The 22,530-nt window shown below is 38.4% G+C and overlaps 1 protein-coding gene across 3 annotated transcripts in view; it reads right to left on the bottom strand.

The window, feature by feature from the left end:
- Positions 1 to 22,530, bottom strand: part of EXOC4 (exocyst complex component 4) — a 738,285-nt gene that overhangs the window by 210,495 nt on the left and 505,260 nt on the right. For all 3 annotated transcript variants that reach the window (XR_011438236.1, XM_023640178.2, XM_005609413.4), the window contains one exon: positions 11,483 to 11,702. Coding sequence is in view for 2 of the 3 variants with exons in the window: in XM_023640178.2 (XP_023495946.2) it covers positions 11,483 to 11,702 (220 nt within the window). In the remaining variant the exon portion in view is untranslated. The remainder of the gene's footprint in view (positions 1 to 11,482; positions 11,703 to 22,530) is intronic.

Here is a 22,530-nt window from a genome sequence, read left to right as displayed (position 1 = left end):
CACTGCCTGTGCGGGCTCAGAGAGGAAAACCTGATGAAGATTGATGAGCACAATATTTATCCCAGAAAGTAAGCCTGTCTGGTTTGTTTGGCCAATTATGACAATCAGTCAAAAGAATGACTTCAAATCTGAGCTGAGCAAAATGTTGGGGCTCACCAAACCTCAGGCAGCCATGAGGTCACTACCCAAAGCTTTGGTCTGGAGAGAAACACTCACAGGAAATGTTCTGTCTTCCCTTCAGAGCTGGATTATTGGACTCCTGCCTTGGCTGGCCTCTCTGACCCCAGGCTCTTTGCCCTCTAATGCTGTCTGTGGAGTGTCAAGCCCACTCTCCCTTAAAAAAGCAGCCATTAGAATGCAACCCCCTCTTCAAGACTGTTCCTCTTCCCACTTCGAAAGCACACTGTTCTGTTCAAAGCTTCAGACCCCCAGAAGAGTTTTGTGCCCCCTGTTAGCCTTATTTCTCACTCTCCATTCATTCCTTCACTCATCTAGACTAATCTCACTGTCTCAGGAACACTCCTTTTGTGTCTTCACTTATGTTATGTCCCTTGTTTGGGTCACTTTCTCCTCTGCCTTCCCCATATCTACGCATCCTACAACGCCCAGTTCAGGACCCACCTCTTGCCTCAAGTTTCTTGAGTCCTCTAGCCCTCAGTAGTCACTCTCTTCAACTCTTAAACTTCTGAACCATCACATTCAGTGTTCAATTATAAACTGTCCTCCACTATTCTCAGATTCAAAGGTGTAAGGAACTCTGATTCCCTAACTAAATTGGAAACTCCTGAGAAATGGGAGGTGTGCTTTAAATATTTTGGTATCTCCACATTTCCTTGTCTAGTGATAGCACAGAGCAGGTGCTTAATAAGTAAATATTTATCATTTAGTTTTATTAGGATTTCAACAGCGGAAATTACTCAATAGTATAATATCACTCTTGTTATGGTAGAGGCATCAGCTTTTTACCAGCCTATCTTAGGGTGTCTATGCTAAGATAAAGTTTTTGAGTAGGTCAGGGTCCTTGAAAAGCACAAAGAAAAACAGCTGCTTTATTTGAACAGTTAATCTTAAAGGGCCATTTAACTTTCAAGCTGAGACAGTCTTGTTTCTCCCTCTTCATTTTCTCACTGGAACATCTCTAAGCCAGAGCTGCAACATCCAGACAGAGCAAAAATTACTTAGGATAAGAACCTCCAAAATTCCCAAGAACAGCAGTTCTCGTCTGCACTCATCTGGCTCCTACCAGTAATCTCGCCAGATCAGCAATTCTGCTGCCTCCAAGAATGATAACTATCATTTGCTTGGGCTGTCGAGCCAGCCTTTTCTCTCTTCTTGGTATCTTTTGATGGGATGCTTTTCCTCTTCTCTAGTGTTTAAGAAAAAGAAATGAATCTGAAGATGCCTCTGTTAGCAAGTAAAGTCAAATATATTTCAGGCAAAGGCAGCTCTCTAAAGATCTGAGCGACAGAGTGTTAATGTAGTTCAGTCCCTGTCAGCAGATCTGTCATAAGTCATTACCTTCTCTCCTGCTAATCCACCAAGGAGTGGGCTGAGGCAAGATCAAAACAGATAGCAGCCAATCAACATCTCCAAACACTTAAACCAAATGAGCCCTGTTTCACAGAACATTCTGGTGACAACTAAGATGGCCATCAGTGGGCCTACCTTTGCTTAGATAGAAAGTAAATTCAAAATCCTAGTTTAAAACCCAGGGCTTATCCCTATACTGATGTCATTCTGAAATAGCCTGGTGCTCAACAAGTTTCTTAGTACCAAGTAAAGCTGGTAAACAAGTGTCACTACCTGTAATTACTTTCTCGTTCAGCAGTCCCTCATGACTCCGCTCTATCCGTGTGGATAAAGCCTTCCAGCTTATTCTTTTTAAACTGACTTCATAACCCAGATATAAGAAATTCTTCAAAAGTTGTATCTAAATTAAAATCTTTCCAAACACATTATGAGAAATCATGGATTGTTGAAGAAACATTTGGAATTATAACTGACCTCAAAAAACAAACACTTTGAGATCATTAATGATTCTTATACAACGTATAAGGCCGAGTGCAGAAAATGAGCTGCAGAAAAAAGTTCTTCACTTCTAGCTCCTCTGGGCTTTCTCAAAAGCCTGGCTGGCTACACTATATAGAAATTAGTTTAAAATACATACATATATATTTTTTTCTCTCTCTCCTTGTTTTGCAGAAAGCTACTTACAGAAGTCTAGTTAACCAGGAACTTCTCTAAGAAAACCAGGCAACCAGACAAGATCCCATTTCTTTTTCATCCAGAAATAAGACTACAAAGATATCTGTAAAAATTCAAATTGATCATATTATGTGCCCATTCTGCCTGTATATAAAAATTATCTCTCACTGGCTCACCGCCCAGCCTTTTTCATCAATAGTTATGAGGATAAGTTGCCTTGTAGTGTTACATCAATAAAGGTACCACCTATAGATTAATCACAAGTATGAGCTGGTCAATTTTCCATTAAGGACAGTACTTAAAAGAAATGTTTAGATGGGTACTTTTAGACATTGAATACTCTTTTAACAAAGCAACTACTTTCCCACTTATAAATTTCTATTTATGTTCAGTTTTTCTAAGTAAGACATCAAAACGACACTGTGAGCGACACTATGGTAAAATGCTTAGGGAATAACTGAGAATTCACTTCTGAGATGGCTGAAGAATTAAAATTACCAGGTTTGGTTATGCTATGAAACAGAGCAAAGTGTTAATTGTAGAATCTGGATGATGAGTCTGTGGGTGTTCACTGTAAAATTTTTTTCATCCTTTTTAAATGTTTAAAATATTTTCATGATAAACTGTGGAAAAAAATATTGCCAGGTTCTTACACCGGTTGTTTAATCATGTAGGAAACAAACTGTTGGTAAAAACCAGTGAAGCTTTTCATTTACTAGAAAACATTTTTCCCTTCTGTAGATGTTTTCTCAGCACCATTTCGTTTAATGCTAATGGATTTTCTGAATGGAGCAATCACGTGGGAATGTGGACCAATAATAATAACAATCATGAAACAACTCAGTACGTAGAGCAGCTCAGGAAGCCCTGCTGAATACAAGAGCCCATTGTGTTCTCACCTTTGTCTTATGAGGTAGTCTGAGCCAGCACCATTCTCATTTTATAGATGATGGAAGTGAAGCTCAGGGAACATTAGTGGCTTGGGTTGTCTACGGTCACTTAGCTGACAGGGAGACCAGATCCCCATTTTATACACTTTTCCCACCATGCCATGATGAAATTTACATTAGTTATTTTCCTGAATGGCTAAGAAGAATCACAAGAAAAATTCTGCAAAATATAAAATGTATTAAACCAGTAATAGAATTAACAATATAAAAATAACACAACTTGATAAGACAATCTGAAGGTACAGGTGAATGCTGTAAGATCCTAAAGTTGCCATTAGTAACGAAAGACTGAACTTGCTCAGCTGTTTCAGAAGTGAACAGGTAAGCGCAGAAAGCCATGGTGACAATATAAACAACCGAAGATAAGAATAAAGGCATCTTCTACTCCATGCTCTGGACAAAGCCTGAAGAAGTTACAGGTGGTTAGTTATTCGAGGCCCCTGCTTGTGATGAAGAGGCCAAACAATACTGCTGATGAGTAAAATAAAATAATAAGAGTAAAATTCAAAGAAAATCAAAACTACAAACTGTGGCAAGTTAGTATTTCTCTACATCTAGACAGATACTAAAGAATCAGATCAGACCCCAGGGATCTTGGTCCTAAGACTTATTTTAACACAATGAGGCCATTAGCACCACCTCTCAGAGCTTACAGGAGGGAAAAAAAAAAATCAACTGATCTGCTCTCTTTTCAACTTAATGATTTGAATGATGACTTCCAGCAGACCTTAAATGGGACTAATCTATTTACACTAATAAAAGTTGAATCTATTCTGTATCACAGAACAAAATGGCAACAACTGGCTGTGATGCAAATACCACTCAAATGCAACATTCTTCATATTAACATAATTTGATATGATGAAAACAATATGCTACTGCTGCTGGCCATATTTCCTTGGGAAACCAGCAAGGTTACTGGCAGTACCTCGGCTTAGCTGGAGAGATAACAGGTTTGGGCATCAGTGTAATTACCTCCAGCAAATCATTATACTGTAAGCAGCTGTGTCTACCAACCTTCAATGAGGCTTAACTAGAGCTCCAGCAATTACTCAGTCTACCAAAAACTTTCATTTGGAACCCTTTTGACACCTAGAATTTAGAAAATTCTGGCCCTATTGCCTTAACAGCAATATTTCTACACTGATTCCTGCCAGAGGATCTTCAAGGAAAACATAGCAAATTGAATATACTGCATTCTATACAACCTGCTTCCAATTATTAGCAGTACTGGGTTGAATAGTGTCCCCCCGGAAATTCCACATGGAACCTCAAAACGTGACCTTTCTTGGAAACAGGGTCTTTGCAGATGTAATTAAGGTAAGGATTGGGATGAGAGCAATAGAGTGGGCCCTAAATCCAATGAGAGGTTCCTTATAAGAGCCAGAAAAGGACAAACGGAGACACAGGGGAAAAGACCATGTGAAGATGGAGGCAGAGATCGGAGTTATCCTGCTGGAAGCCAAGAAACGCCAGGACTCCCAGAAGCCGAAGAGGCAAGGAAAGGTCCTCCTCTAGAGCTTTTGGAGGGAAGGTGGCCCCTAGACTCCAGAACTCTGAGAAAATAAATTTCCGTTGTTTTAAGACACCAAGTTTGTCATAATTTGTTACGGTTGCCCTAGGAAATGAATATGCTAGCTGTAACATGGTCATAAACACTGCGTGCAGCTTCTGCTGCTAATAAATGATCAGTGGGCAAACCCCAGGGAAAAGAGAAAGGAGGTGAAACAGTATCATCTCTTGCTGTCACACCAGGATAGTAGGAGGCAGGAAAAAGAAGTTACTAGATGGGTGCTAGAATACAAAGAACAGGAGAGGGTACACAGCAAGTAAGCGATGAGAGGAGATGCAGGTTGAAATCTAGACTGAGATGGAGGGGTCGAGGAGCACAGTGCGTAGGAGTCAGAAGTTTGTAAAGGAGAGAGTTAAGGAGCAGTCAATGCTGAAATCCACACATATGTGATGTGGGGGAGGAAGGAGCTATGCTTTATAATCATTATTCAATGTTCTCATTAGAAATGATTCCTGACACAGATTTTGTTATTTTTGTCTTACAGAGGAGAACACAGGTACAGAGAGGTTAACAATTTGGTCCTGGCCACAAAGTTTTCAACTGAAATGGCTGGGATTTAAATCCATCTGTAACTGATTCCAAGGCTTGTGTGTCAAAAAGAGCCCTCTGTTATGAACCTGACTGAATTAAAGAATGCCTTAACTATAATTTTTTTATAACTTCTCAGGACAATAGTAGATTCTACAGAGTAGAAAGATCCAGGCCAGTGGCACAAATTCTGGCTGCACACTGAGATCACGTGGACACCTTACAAAACACTGATGGCCCAGGCCCCACTCTTGATCAACTGAACCGAATCTCTGGGACAGGATCGGGCAGTGGTGTTTTCAGAAAGTTCCTGGGTAATTCCAAAGGGTATTGTTGCTGAGAACCACGGCTCTACACCCACAGGTAACAGTGGGAAGCACAGCTGGCTGAGAGCGAGGAGTTTATGGGATGACTCTAACCATTTCACTGCTCAGAAGTACTCTGACAAAAACTGGGGCAGTGAGGAAAATGAAAATAAGCTTTAAATGTTTCCAGATTGCCTAAAATTTTTACTTGCACAGCTTATGTTTTTTCCTCCAATGATGCAGGAATTTGAGCCTAAGCCTTAGGAAAGTCGCCTCTGTCTCACATTGTCCCACATGAGCCAGAAAATGTAGCCTCATCCTGTGTTTGGAAAGAACTTTGCAAAATTCAGCAATGTGCGAGACCAGGAAGCAGCTTCTGCTGCCACTGCAAATATTGTTTTTACAATTTCTGGGCCTGTATGAAACAAAGCTGAATAGTTTTTTTAAGTGACTACTATTCGGTGCAATGCTAAGAGCTCACAGCATTAGTTTCCATTTCCTAACCTCCAGCTGGTCGTGGCGGTGTTATGTAAGGCAATGCATCTAAAACTTGAGTCTCTATCAAAATCACCTGGAGAGCTGGTTCGAACAGAGATTCCTGACCTGACCCCAGAGTGCAGTGAGGGTCAGGAATTTCATTTCTCACAAGCCCATGTGATGCTGATGCTGATGCTGACAGTCCATGGACCACACTTTGAGTTGGGCTGGTACAAGGCAGTGCTTCTCAAACTCTAAGATGCATACAAATTACGTGGCTATACTGTACAAATGCAGATTCTGACTTGGAGGGCTGGTGCTCTTGAGGGTATGGAGAATTCCACGGTGTGAGGGTGGGCAGGGAAACACACTTTACTTGCACCTTTGTTCACATAGTCAGATGTCTATTCAGCAATTTGACAGATACAAAACAAAAACCTTAAGCATTAGTCCCCTGCCCTTTTTTTGGATGGAGACACTAAAGAAGAAATAAGTTAAATGGCATCCCCAAATCAATAGTAAAGTAGGGAACTGAGTGGATATTTCCTCGTGTCTAAGGCATGAACAATTTGTAGACTCCTGTAGACATATATGGCACGGGAGGGTATCCACTTCAATTGACTGTTTCCATAGCTCCATGTCCAGAATGCCAGAAGATCTGACTCAGGAGAAATGAGGAATTTCTCTTAAGAGAGTGCCTCAATTTGAATCACCAGGCTCTGCCTTGCTACAAGTGGAAGTCATTTTGCAAAAAAGTGACAGCAGTAGAGGAAACTCAGAGGGTAAGACGATGAGGAATGTTCAATTCTACCTTCATACTGATAGCATTAGAGGCATAAGAATTGTGACATTTTAATTTAAGTACTGTCAAGAATCTTAAACCCAAGACCATGAATCTTATACCATAAGGGGAAAACATGCACACACATGTCCTTGTACTAAGGAAGTCATCATTAATTCATTCATTTTCCTTCACTCATCTATTTATTAAATATTGAGTACCTCCTCTATGGCAGACGCTGTTCTAGGAGCTGGGGATTTAGGACAGAACTACGTGTAACAAATTTCCAAGCTATTCTACCTGTTGGAAAGTGCCTTGGATGCTGAGGCAAGAGATGCTTGGTTCTATGCTTTTACTTCTCTGTGAGGCGATATGAGGGAGTAAGGGATTTAGAGCAATGTGTTGCTAACCGCCTGAGAGCCCAGGGTTTTCCCCCAATCTATAGTAGATTGAGACTTTTATAAAATACAATAGAAACAAATTACTAGAAAAAAAATTTTAAAAACCACAAAGATATATAAAACACAAATCTTTTTTTTTATTATTAAACAGATGATGTCAAGTTGCTTTAAAAAATGAGAGGGGGCATCTAGACGCTTACTCTCAAATTCTGTACATCTCATAGCAGATTGGTAAACAACAGTCTGCAGACGAGCATACTCCTCAGACTATGCTTTGAGTACAACTCATTTAGAGCACGGACTCCAGGGTCAGGTTGCCTGCCTTTAAATTACAGTTCTAGTACTTGCTAGCTATGTGACTGTAGGTAAGTTACTTAATTTCATTGTTTCTCAGTTTCCTCCCCATAATAGGAATACCACCGTCACAAAGCTGTTGCCAATAAATGTAAAACACTTACAAGTCAATACATATAAAGCACTGAGAAAAGTGTCTGGCTCATAGTAAATGCTATTACACTGCTAGCTGCTGTTATTATTACTATTACTACTACGAATGCTATCATTACTACTATTACTACTTCTATGAGTCCTACTGGTACTATGCTGCTGTATCATTTGGGGCTAACACTTGCATAGCTGTTTCACCTATAAAATGGTACTTGTAATCTCTTCCTTCCTATTTCCTTCCTTCCTTTCCTTCTATGAATTCTGTGCCTAGAAAGTGAAATTACCAAAGCAAAATCACATTATCACCCATGGAAATGTCCATTATAACCAGTTGTCTATACTGCTCAGATGCCATTTCAGAGAGGTAAGGACCAAGTGTCCGAGGGTTCTCCACATCTGCACGTCAGCACACAAATGACAGCAGCACTGAGACAGCTGTCTTTCCACTCTCCCTGAAGAAGTCAGTTGGGCTGATGCTATGTGACATGGGGTGCTGCCTCAGGGGAAAGGCACAACCCTTCTGCTCTGTGACCAAACAGTCTAGTAGACGGAATGACTTTAAAGCACATTTTTATGCTTAACGTCACTGAATACTTAATCCACCTGCATCTTTCACACACACATATTTCTCCAAGCTCCCTTCTTAAAGTTGTTTTGGATTCTCAGCTGAAATTTTTGAGAATTATTTACTTTTTCTTCAAATTAGTCACCTACAGTTAGCCAGGAGCGGCAGGAGGAGTTAGCCTGAGCAGCTGGGTTTGCAGGCTCTGCTTTGGCGGCCCAGGCTTTCGCCGGTTTGAATCCTGGGTGCGGACATGGCACCGCTCATCAAACCATGCTGAGGCAGCGTCCCACATACAACTAGAGGGACTCACAACTGAAATATATATACAGCTATGTACTGGGGGGCTTTGGGGAGAAAAAGGAAAAATAAAATCTTTAAAAAACAAGTATCAAGGTGACACAGAAACACGTTTAAGAAACTTATGTTAGAAAACAATTTACAATCAATCATTATACAGCAAGAGAATTTCTCAAGAGGAGAAAGGAAAATAACCATCTTCTCATTTGCTTTTTAGATCTCACAAGTCTGAGAATACTAAACAAATTTACTGATATAGTCTAACTAATTTGCATTCTCATCAAATAAAATTTCTATAAAGAAAGAGGGCAACAAAACAAACATATAAGAAAGGTGTTTTGGCTCAGAAAACAAATTTGGAGATTAATAACTTGAATGGCCTTACTTTCAAGATTTACTCATTTATAGAGAATGATCACATCTCGACTAGGTCAAAGAGAGAACAGGTAAATTTGGAGTTCTTATCTAGCCTCAGAATAGAGTAATTGATTTAAAGAACAGGAGGCAGAGTAACACATATGAATGACTGGGCACGAGGTTGGGAGTGATTTGACAAGCACAGCAGTTGACTGCCCAGAGGTGTCATTTAGCTGGCAGTGTATGGCCCTGATATGGCCCACATTGTAGTCAAGTAGTCATGAGTTTTCATGTGTCTTTGCCACTCAAGCTGAAAATTATCATGTTTAATAAGCCAGTATCTTTAGTTCACAGATTCACTCTTAGTACATTGTCGTCTTTTGTTTCCTTTAAAATTCAGTACACTAAGCATATTAAAGTTGCTCTGTACAGCATATAGCATGACACTTCAGGGACACAAATACTGAAAGGTTTTCTGATGGAGAGGAAGTTAATGATATGGTCAGAAAAAAGATAAATGTAAACAAGTTTTTGTCACTCTCTATTTCTCATCTTCCCACTCTGACTCTGCTGTTATTTATAACTCAAAACTTATTCACTGTCTCTATCCATCTATCCATACGTGTATGCATTCATTCAATAACTTATTTATCAAGTACTTTCCTGGTGCCTGGTACTGTGTTATACTTTTGGAACTTATGTTGTAGTGGGAAAGGACAGAAAATAAACAAGTTAGAAAATAAACTAATAGTTACACTTGTGTTAACAAGGACAAAAATTGAAGTGTTAAAATAGTGACTAACTGGGGAGATCTATTGGGGATCCTGCCAAAAAGGAGAATTCCGTTCAGATGATTCAAATGAAGAAACATTAGCAAAGAGATGACTTACAGAGGTATCAGCATCACTGAAAGCAACAACAAGGATGCCGAGGCACCTAGAGACTAGTAATAGCAGAATGCTATAATCAAGGGGCAAGGGGAAGAAATGGCGTTGCCAGAGTCCAGTGAGAGCTGAAGCTATGGACAAAGTGTCACCTGGCAGGACCTCTGGTTATGAAGGGATGATGCACCCACAGCCAGAACCATGATCCAAAGAGGAGAGGAAGGAGACAAGAGATAACCCAACTTCTTCCTCCTCTCACCCTCCAATCTGCTGCCAGTGCTTCCTATTGGCAGAACCTGATCGTGAGTCACTTGACAAGGGAGCTTTGGTGCCAGAGTCCAAAGAGTTTGACTTTAGTGTTGAGAATGGACTGGGGGGCTCAGAGGGGAGGGGAGAATCGAGAATAACCCGGGAAGGGGACCTACTTAGGTAGGATAGTCAGGAGAAGTTTCCCTGTGGAGGTGACATTTGAAATGTGACTTAGGGGGAGAAGGTCCCAGCCACGCAAAGAGCCAGTGGAAGAGTAATTCAGCACAGGGACGAGTGAGCACAAGCCTGCAGCATTCTCCCTTCTCTGCATCCCGTACTCAGTACAGATCCCTCAGGAACATATCTGACACAGACCCAGACAATCCAAATGAACTCTTTTCTAGGTTTGATGCTATTACTCAAGTTCTGGGAGAAGTAAATGCCTCTATTCTATTTTCTCAATACTATAGGAGAGTTTCTTTTAAAAAAGAATGCTCATAACTAGGACACTTCCCTATGGAAGGTCCACCATTTCTATTAATTTTAACGTACAAAGAAGGAAAAATCAAGAAAGACACATGTAAAGGCAGGTAAGGGCAAGCAAGTGAAGCAACTATAACTCCCTTCCATTTATACAACTTTTCTTTGAAGCGCCTAAGCCTTCCACATTCTGAGATATCCTCACATCATACAAGTTTTGTAAAAAATCCTATTGTGCACATCATTCTCTTAAACGAAGAAACATTATAAAGATTCAACTACAATGTAATGATAGTTAACATATACCCATAATTTAAATCATACTCATTTTCTTTTAGTTTTATATTTACCTCCAAGGCATTGGCTAAAATGGATATAAAATAAGTATCTCAAGCCTATTAATCCAAATATCTACTGACAAATTATTTTATTTCTATTGCCCAGAAACCATTTCTTTATATAGTCAAAGTAAAATTTTCAATATTAACAAGATCATCACTGAATCAAATGATCTGACTTTTGAAAGCCAGTTTGCTGGTCGGTTCCAGTTCACTGTGAGCTAGCCAAGTTCTTTACAGTAAGTCTGCCCACAAACGATGCAGAGGGTTTCCTGTTGACAAGTAAGCTTAGGCTGAGTAACTTCCTTTCTGTAAGTCCTTCACATTCCAGGATGCATTCACCAATGGAAAAAGAATTCCTTTCAAGGACAAATTCCAGGCAATTAATGAGAAGTTGCCTGCATGTTAATGAGACTCACCATCTCCCATATTCAAGCTAATCACTTTTTTCTTAAAGATCTTAAGGAATTTCCATTATCTCTACATTAGTCCTAAATTTCCCTGGTGCCTGTTTAATTTATTTCCTCTTGTTTTGTCCCTGATGACTGTGGAAACAGATGGTAATTATTCTTTTTTCAATTTGTGACTCTTGCCAAGTCAATGAAAAGTGTTGATAAAAACAGCAAGTTCAAAGTATATCATTACCTGAAGGAGAGGCCGCTGCACACCCAGCACCTTCATGGTGTCTGCGTTAGCTAGGATCTTCAAGGGGTCAGATGTTTTAGTGACTCCTTCAATTTCCTTGTTGATCTCAGCCAAGACTTGATTGAGGAAGATGTTTTTGATGTACACAGTCAGAAATTCTCGAAGAGGACATTGTTTGGCTGGGCCAGGTCCCAGGGCATGCTCAATCTCCTGAATAAATCTGGAAGACAGACAGAGTAAAACGGCTGCTAAATGTATCAGAAAAACAGTTAGAGAAATATGACAAAACACACATGGGGATCTCTAGGCTTTGGCTATTTCCATGAAGAGATGCGAGGAAATTCCCAGAATTCTTAAGAAGAGCATCACTATATTATTCATCTATCTCTTTTTTTTTTTTTTAAGATTTTATTTTTCCCTTTTCTCCCCCAACCCCCCGGGTACACAGTTGTGTTTTTTTAGTTGTGGGTCCTTCTAGTTGTGGCATGTGGGATGCCGCCTCAGCATGGCTTGATGAGCGGTGCCAGGTCCGTGCCCAGGATCCGAACCGGCGAAACCCTGGGCCGCCGAAGCGGAGTGCGTCAACTTTACTACTCGGCCATGGGGCTGGCCCTTATATCTGTTTTATTTATTTATTTATTTTTTAAAATACAAGTTACTTCACTAGTTGAATAGAAATTGGGTCAAATAAAAAAACGTGACTTCTAAACTATGGGGAAAAAAAGGAGATACGAAAAAATATTTTTACTAATTCAAGAAGGAAATAAGAATACAAGAAGCAAAGGAAAGCATGATAAACAGAAAAAAAATGTGATTAAAAGCACACCTTACACATATAAAGATTCTCACTGAGATCTTTATATGTGTAGATAGAAATGTTAAAAAAAACAAGAAAGAGAGAGAATAAAGGACATTCTTTCAATTTGTGATGATACGTAAGTTTGAGGTTATGAAAGAGAACAGGATGGGAAGTGGGGACAAAGGAGAACTTCAGCCTTATTTGTAATTACCTATTTCCTTTATTAAAAACCCTTAAAGCATATATAGCAGAATGTTAATAACTGTCAAACTCAGAGATGAGTATGCAGATGTCATATTATTCTTTGTACTTTTCTGTCCTGGCAGTTCCTGCTTTGCGCAATTCCGATATGCACAAATTTAAGTTACTACAGTTTAGTTAACAACACCAGTCCTCCAAAAACAAGGTTTCAATCTAGTTACCACAGTATATTACCTGTGAGTAACGGCATAAAGGACAAACTTTGCTGCTAATTCTTCTGTCCAGAAATCTCTATGTAAATAATCGATGTTCATCATGATCAATTATCAATCATGCCACTTCTTTCAAAGTCTATTGGTGATTGATCACTGTACATCTCTCATTCGGTTCATGTACAGACAGTACAGCCTGTAGTTGTGTTGTCTCCTTGTCTCCCAGTGATAAACCCATGTGACATTTTACAAAAATGGATAATCAAAAGAGTGAATTGGCCAAAAATGATAAGAGTACAGAAAAAAAAAAAAAAACTAAAAGTGATAACACTGGAAGTGAATTTGAATTGAATATAAATGGATTTATGGAAGAAATAGTCAACATTGCCCCATTTAAGAGGCACACGCAGCCAGAGCGAAGGTGAACTTATTGACGTAACGAGGAAAGTGGTTGTGAGGAAGGGGAGAAAGACACCCCAGTGGAAGTGATGCCGGCAAAAAACTTCACCTTAAAGGAACTCTTGGAGATATTTCAGGACATGGAAAAGCAAACAACAAAATGCTGGCAATTGATCTAAACTTGGAAGGAGGAATGACATTTCACCAAGGCATAGAAAGGATGCTCACTGTATACTGTAAAATATGCAACAAAAATAAGGCGGCAAGCACTGTTGAAACTACTCTTGATAAGATTTAACAAAGAAATAAAACCTTACCTCTCAGTGTTTCTAATGTCCCAGTGTATTAAATACATATTAGTTTTCTTATTTTTTATTTCTGTATACATTTATAACCGACAGTAAGAGAGTTTGAATGTTTTCATAAAAATTTTTTAAAGTCTTGAAACAACTGCGATTTTCCCCATTGGTTAAGATTGCTTCACAGTGATTTTTACAGTTCCACAATGCTATACAAAGCAAGGGCTGCCTTGTAACTTAAAATTTTCTCAAAAAAAAGTAGAAAGGAAATCAAATCAAATCAAGATAAAAAAATGAACAACTAACTGGGAAGATATATCTGCAACTTGTATCACAGATGACAGCTAGGAAAAAACCAAACAACTTACTAGAAAAATGATCAAAGGACACGAAAAGATAGTTCGCAGTAAAAGAAAGACAATGGCCATTAAACATAAGAAAAAATTCTTAACTTCATTCATAATGATTAAAATAAAAAGTAAACTATACTGAGAAGTCATTTTTTACATCCATGCATTGGCCAACTTCCAAAAGTTTGAAAACACACTGTTGGCGTAAATGTGGGGAAAGAGGAATTCTCGTATATTGTTGATGAAAGTGAAAAACAGTACCACCCTTATGAAGGGCAAATTGGCACTATCATTCATAATTACAAATGCATTTCCTTTTGACCCAGAAATCCCACTTTTGGGGAATTCATCTGACAGCTATACCCGAATATGATTATATAGATCAGTGTAGCATTGTTTTTATGGCAAAAGACTGTCAACAACTCAAAAAATCCATCAATCAGGGATTAAATAAACTGCGGCATATCTACACATTGGAATACAGTGCAGCAACTCTGCCGCCAAAACGTGGAAGCTTTTGATGCACTAACATGAAAAGATCTCCAGGACATATTGTTAAGCTAGAAAAGCAAGGTGCAGGTCAATATGTATTTAGCAGTATTTACTACACTGACCTTTGTGTAAGAATTACGTATCCCCGTTTGTTTATTTTATTATAAAGACACCCTGGGAAAACTCACAAAAAACTAATAATTGTGAATACTTGTAGAAGCAGGGGTAGGGGTGGAGTCTGGAAGAGGAGTGGGAATAAGACTTTTCAATTATAACTTTTAATAATCATTTGATTTTTTAAAACCATGAATGATTAGCTACTTAAACAAAATTAAAATAGAAAATAGAAAAACTACCTACAGTAATATCAAAGAGTATATTTCATAAATTGCTTTCTAATTAGACCACATTTAAAAGTTTGGTGTAAATGTTCCTTAAGTTTAGCTATTTAACCTAATAAAGAGTTCCTTTACTTAATAAATAAATACATTGTGGTTAATCTTGCATATAACCAGTTAAACATTCCATTAACCTCTGGGTTGTGTGTGTGTGTGGTGGGGAAGGGAGGAAGTACATATAGGATTATCATAACGAAAAAGTAACCCAAAGAATGCAGGAAAGAATGTGGAAACTGAGAAGCAATGAGGAACAGCAATGAGGCTTCTTAATTGATGTTAGCAACATGGAAAAGGAAATAAAAGCATGACCCCAAACAAGACATAATATATCTTCAAGGAGAGAGTGAGTGGCAGAAGGTAGGGAAAAAAGAAAAAATAAAAGTAGACCGTTAACCATGGCCATAATTTTAAGATTTCCAAATCCCACATCTTGCTACGTTGACCCCTTCTGATGTCACCTAACCCTCAGAGAAATCCCCCACCCAGGTACATCTTGATCTCCTTGGTCTGCCTCGGAAAGTAAACCACGGTTATTAATTTGCTAATGAGTAAATACACCAAAGGTCTTTTTGTCTTATTTTTTTTAATATTATGGGAATCAATCATCAGAATCCCTATTTATTCTTTTCAATGAGACTTAGAAAAAGAGTTTTCTGAGAAGTACTTCTTACATTTTCAAAATCTTTAACATTTATTAAAACAATATTTTTAGCAGTTAACCTGCTCCTAAACAGTGACAGAAGGCTCTAAATTATCCACATTTTCTTTTTTTCTAGTCCCTTATTTGCCCTTGGTGTCCCTAAGACACGAAACCGCTCTGAGCAGCACTGATGGAAGGGCTCCCATCACTTCCAGCTGAATGATTTCTCTCAAACACAAATCATTTATTCCCTAAAGCGCACACATCAGTCTAAAATGACACATCCAGGTTGATGTTGTCATCTCTACCTCGAGGGGACCCATTCAACATGTTTCCAAATCTGCTTTCAGAGCTGTGAGGGCCCTCACTGTGCAGAAAGCATGAAACATGCAAGAGAGGATGAAAGAGAAAAATTATGGCTGTCTTATCAGCCCCTTTTTTACCGTAGTCAAAAATGGGAAGCAATTACATTAAATGGGCAAACTGCCCTTTCTTGGGCAGGAAGGACACAGAATAAGAACTTTCCTAGGTATCCAGCAGATAAACCAGACTCACAGAAACTGCAGGGAGGGATGATCTAAGGAAGCAGAGTGGCCGAGAGCAGAACACTTAGGGTGGGTCTTCCTGAGTCTGAATCTTGAGTGTACAGACTTGGGCAGATTACTTAGCCTCTCTTAGTCTTACTTCTGTATTCTATAAAATAGATATGATAATACACAGGATTGCTTTGATGATTAAATGAGGAAATAAAAGTTAAGCACCAGCACAGAGGCTGACACATAGTAACTGCTAAGCAAATGGTAGCTGCTGCTATTTGTATAATTACTATCAGCATGCAAACCCAAATGAGGTTGGAGATTCAAGGCAAGTGTGACATTTTTTATGATTTTTTTCACCTTGTCCTTTACTTTCCCATGCAATTGTCCATAATCAGCAATTTGGACCACTAGATCAATACTTTGACTATTTCAGCAACACTCTGATGTAGAAATGACCAAAGGTCCATGTGACCAGGGGCCAAGCGTAAATTGCTCACTGCTGTATCCTCAGTGCCTTTAGCGCTCTATGGCTAGCACATAGTAGGTAGGACCTCAGGAAATATTTGATGAAGGAAGTGCTGAATAAAATAATTAACAGGTCCTTTAACTTCAACTCATAGTTCCTGAGACTAGGGTGTGACCTCTCTGACAAATAATGCCCTTCTCCCAGCAATTTGGACTAAAGATCCAAATAAAAGATTAAAAAAAAGAAAGAGAGAAAACTCATCCCCTATCTCCACCACTGCAAAGGTTGCCTCTTACTGAAAGAACATTTGCTAGGCCTTGGCCACATCTCCATGTTGTTTTTCACTTTGTACAACATGTTGCTCACAATATGGTTGTTCCTGCGTAATCTGCTCTTTCGCAGAGTATTATAGACTCATTCCATCATGCTAATGAACACATTATTAAACCAAACATCTATTAGAGAACATTAATGCTGTTTCCTGGTTTTATTATAGATAATCGTATAGTGAACATCTTCATTTTGCTTCTGTTTATTTCCACAAGTTACTGGGAATAGCTCCTCATCATCTTTCATGGATGAGTCTATACTTCATTTTCCTCAAATTCCCACAGTATACTGCACAGCTCTGTTCACCTAGTAAGTACTTTAAAAATGATTCGATGGACACACAGATCAATGGGACAGAATCAAGAGCCCAGAAATAAACCCACACATCTATGGACAGCTAATTTTCGACAAGGGAGCCAAGAACATACAATGGAGAAAGGAAAGTCTCTTCAAAAAATGGTGTTGGGAAAACTGGACAACCACATGCAAAGCGTTATCTTACGCCATACACAAAAATTAACTCAAAATGGATTAAAGACTTGAATGTAAAGACCTGAAACCATGAAACTTCTAGAAGAAAACATAGGCAGTACACTCTTTGACATTGGTGTTAGGAGCATATTTTCAAGTACCATGTCTGACCGGGTAAAGGAAACAATAGAAAAAATAAACAAATGGGACTACATCAAACTAAAAAGCTTCTGCACAGCAAAAGAAACCATAAACAAAATGAAAAGACAACGTAACAATTGGGAGAAGATATTTGCAAACTATATACCTGAGAGGGGGTTAATATCTAAAATATATAAAGAACTCATACATCTCAACAGCAAAAAAACTAACAGCCCAATTAACAAATGGGCAAAAGATCTGAACAGACATTTCTCCAAAGAAGAAATACAGATGGCCAACAGGCACATGAAAAGATGCTCAACATCACTAATTATCAGGGAATTTCAAATCAAAACTACAATGAGATATCACCTCACGCCCATCAGAATGGCTCTAATTAACAAAACAGGAAATAACAAGTGTGGAGAGGATGTGGAAAAAAGAGAACTCTCATACATTGCTGGTGGGAGTACAAACTGGTGCAGCCACTATGGGAAACAGTATGGAGATACCTCAAAAAGTTAAGAATACAACTACCATATGACCCAGCTATTGCACTGCTGGGTATTTATCCAAAGAACATGAAAACACGAATGCGTAAAGATATATGCACCCCTATGTTCATTGCAGCATTATTCACAATAGCCAAGACTTGGGATAAACCTAGGTGCCTATCAAGGGATGAATGGATAAAGATGTAGTATATATACACAATGGAATACTACTCAGACATAAAAAAGGACGAAATTTGGCCATACACGACAACGTGGAGGGACCTTGAGGGTATTATGCTAAGCGAAATTAGTCAGAGGGAGAAAGTCAAATATCATATGATCTCACTCATAAATAGAAGATAACAACAACAACAAACAAACACATAGAGACAGAGATGGGATTGGTGGTTACCACAGGGGAAAGGGGAAGGTAGGAGGGCAAAAGGGGTAATTAGGCACACATGTGTGGTAATGGATTGCAATCAGCCTTTGGGTAGTGAACATGATGTAATCTACACAGAAATCGAAATACAATGATGTACACCTGAAATTTACATAACATTATAACCAATGTTACAGCAATTAAAAAAATAAAAATAAAAAATAAAAAAATAAAAATGATGTGTTGAATGGGAGACAGGAGAGAGAGTCAAAGGTATAGAGGAGAATCATCAAAAAACCCAGATTTTCCAAGAATGCTCCTAATCAGCTCTACGAAGTAAGAAAACATTGAATTTCTAACGGTGAAAAGAATCTCATTAGGAAAGAAAACACTTCAAAGTTAAAAGACGGAACACAGATGGAACCCTGCCACAAGGGTATTATCTAATCTCATGAAGTGCTTTCACACCAGCGATTTCCTATCCTTGTAAATGATGAGAAGGCAAAGACAAAGCCCAGGTATGTCTTGTACATGGAAAGAGAAGGAGAATTAAAGAAAACGATCTACATAATGCTATATGCAGAGCATCTAATTACAGGACTTTGAGGAACTTTATTCAGATGAGCCTTGTAAACCTAAGGTTGCAAAGTCAGATGAACCAAAAAACAAATGAGTAGGCAACTGATTCACACTGCACTTCAATGTCTAAAGCATGGATCTTATTTCCTAAGTTCTAATATTGCTATTTGTAAATATTTAACCAAAGGTTTTCTTTTCAGAATATCATCAACTAGGGAGCCTCCTAAAATATGCACATATGCAGTACCTATATTTTAAATGCATGCTTTCTTACAGCAAGTATGCTACAGCAAGTAGCATTCCTTTGGAATGCATACATGAACACAGACTACCTATATTTGACCCAGTATTTTCAAAATTTTTATCTTGATTTGATTTCTATGCAGGGAAATTGTAAACTAACTAAAAGTTCATTCAAGCTGCCTAAGCCCCCCGCTTAACCCAGCCTCCTTATCACAAATTCTATTTCATTGGAAAGCTCCAATTCTTCCATTTTATCTCAGCCAAGAATTATGGTGGGTAGCAGCTGGAAATATCCTCGAACACGGAGGGCGTACAGTGTATTTTGGAAGTTGCAATGAGAGCAATGATATTTATCCATTTGAATAAAAATAGTTGCTCATAGTAAATATGTATTCCTTACATTCACACCCTAATGAGTTTTTAAAATTCTATGGCCAACACTATCAGTAATAGGACAAACTGACATCACGTGCCTCCTGATATGACAGAAGAACACAGCATCACTTCTCTGATATTCTTGCTAAAAATGTATTAAATCCAATCATGGGGAAACACCATCTTTCCATAAAACCAAAACACAAAGTCAAACGTGCAAATTTCAGAAAATTCAAACTCCAAATTCTGGCTTTTGAAGTACAAGGAATTTATTCAGGTCTCTTTCATGAACAGTGTGTCAGTGTTTATTGCTAATTACATTTTTAATGTGTACATTTGTATATAATCTGTATCACACAACATACAATAACAATTTTTTTCACTTTGATATTTCTGACTTTGTTGTACATTATCACACGTGTTTTGGTAGTTTAGGCTAAATAACGTACACTAAATATTTATCTGAAAGCCTTGGGGATTTTTCTGCTGATCCCATGTATTAGAACTAATAGAAATGTGTGATTTATCACCCAGACCTCCCACATTCTGCAGGAACTCTCAACACATTGTTGCCACGAACGTATCTTCTAATCTAGTCTTGACTCTCTGCAGAGATCTCCCATGCCAACCTCCACCAAGAAGCTCTGAATCTCTTCTACTGCAGAACAGCTTTAAAGATATTTTTAAAAATCTGAACCATCTTCCCTTCATTTTTGTCCAAGGTTTCTAAGTGAAAAAATCCATGGTATTTACAGGCCTGCAGAAGCTCTGCTCAAGTCATCCAGCATATTCAAACCTAAGTCACCACGGCACCATCCACATCGTGCAGCACTCCACCGTCACATTTAATATATGTACATTTAATCCTGTTGTATGACACAGAATTTATTAATGTCTACATTAAAAACTTAATTAGCAATAAACAGTGATGCACTGTTTACGATAGAGACACGAATGAATTACGTGTGCTTTAAAAGCAAGAATTCTGAATTTGAATTTTCTGAAATTTACACTTTTGATTTTGTGTTTTGATTTTATGCAAAGAATGCAAACAACAGCAGTAACAGCAACCCTATAACATGAATGACACATGAGTTACAAGGAGACATTTTCCTCCAAATCCAGGCTATATAAATAATCTTTGGACCCAGAATGAGAACAGAATACTGCCTGCCAAATGCAGAACTTTTCTGCAGAAATACGGGCCCATGTAAAAAGATGCCAAGCAGCACTGATAACAGAATCCTGCATGCGGATGACACTTTCTACACATCACTCCAAGGGAAACAGTGGACTTTTATGAGAACACAGTATACTCAAAATGCCCACAATGCTTGATTTTTAGGAAAAATGTCAATTTACAACCCATAATAAAATCCATTCCCCGTGTCGGGGAGGAAAAATTTTCCTTTACCCTACAAAAGTTCTTTCAGTTGGTCTAACAAACGAATGGTCATAAGATAGATTAACAGGAGAAAATTAAATTTAATTCATATATATGGGAACCTCACATACATGAGACAGTGAGAGACCCACATACATGAGAGGTTCATGGACAGCAAGGTAAAATGAGGTACACATGCCATCCTAACTAAGAAATGGGGAGAGGGGCCTGGGGCTTCAGAGTGGAAGAAGACAATTCACAGGAGGATAAGGAGAGTTTGGTAATTTGATGTTTGTCCTGCCATATGGATGGGTTACTCACATAAAATTTATCTCTGGTAATAACTCTCCTTCCGGGAAAGACCTCCAACTTAGATTCTTCTAGCAAGTTAAGGGAGGAGCAGAAGTTTCTCCTGAGCCTGCAGGTCTTGATGGGGTTTAGTTCTAAATAATCCACATGCCAGAGTGACACATCTTGAGGAGGCCTGTTCTGAACCCCTTCACCAGACACAAGCCTATCCTTGCACAAAGAACTGTGACATGGTTAAATGGGCCTTTGGAATCAAACCCAAGTGGGGTCGTGCAAAACGCTGGAAATAAGAGTGTAGACAGAAGCCACCCAACAAGCATGGCTCCTTTAAGACATTATTTCTTACTTGATCAATTACTCCCAGATATGACATTTAAGACACAGAGCAAACTGAAAATAACTTGGGCAAAGAAGGAAAGAAACCTCAGAGGAACTAAATGTAGCTATATTCAACCAACTTGGATTATCTGACTCAAAAACCATCATTTAGAAGTGATTTACAAGGGACTCATTCAGAAACAGCAGCAACAGGCATATTTAAGACCATAAATCAGAGGAACATGAAAACCAAAGAAAAATCCGTAAAGGTTAATGCACTTTAGAGCACATTTGCCTCTTAATTCATGGGAGTAAGTCATCAGCACATCAGGAAGAGGCTCCCCCCAGTCTGTAACTGTTCATGCCGAGTCTAACTACTATCTGTGATTTTTGTATATAAAGATTTTCTGGGTAAAAGTGCAAAATAAGCTCATCGTTGCAGAGCCCAGTCATGTCCTCAGCCCATACCCCCAGGACACAATTTGCTGAACTAACGCAATAAAAAGGGATTTAGGTGCTCTTATTTGTAGTGAGTAAAATTCATGCCTAGGACTAGAGGAGAAAAGACATAAAAATCATTAAGTAAAGGGAGAAACGAATATTATCTACAAAATTTGAACTCTGCAGGCTTGTAAACAAATTTAACTTTAAAAAATCTTGCCATGACTATATTGCGAGTGATTTGTGACTACATTTAAATGCTCCCTCAGACTGAAAAGCACTTTAGGTAAAATGCAGTAAGCCTCTTTAAAATGACAGCTGTTTAAATTTTTTAAGCATATAATTTCGAAATTGAAGTAACTCAAACTCTGACCCTTAATATCAAGCAATCTTTTTTTAACAACAACAACAAAACCCCCCACACATATAAATAAATAAATAAGGGCTATCAATATAAAACTCAGAGACAAAACGATAACCCTACTTTTCCAACAGGCCTGGAATTCCATTTTTATCTTTCCCATTTATCTGATTTATATTAAAATAACCTCTCCTTTATATATTTTTATAAAAGGATGTCAGAAAAATTTTCAAGAAAAATTGCAACTTACTACAAAATGTCTATCACATCACACGTAACTTATGTGTAACATATTAAAGATACTTTAAGTGTTCCATATCAGTTTAGCCTTTAGATATTCCAATGCAAGACACAAGGGAATCTGGCAAATCTTCTAGCTGTTGCTATGTGAGTAGGAGCTGTATTAGTAATTGCTTACAGCTATT

This window comes from Equus caballus, chromosome 4 (genome assembly GCF_041296265.1).
Source record: "Equus caballus isolate H_3958 breed thoroughbred chromosome 4, TB-T2T, whole genome shotgun sequence".
Classification (NCBI taxonomy): Eukaryota; Metazoa; Chordata; class Mammalia; order Perissodactyla; family Equidae; genus Equus; species Equus caballus.
Note: the sequence above shows the minus strand (reverse complement) of the source record. Positions and strands in the feature narration are given on the sequence as shown.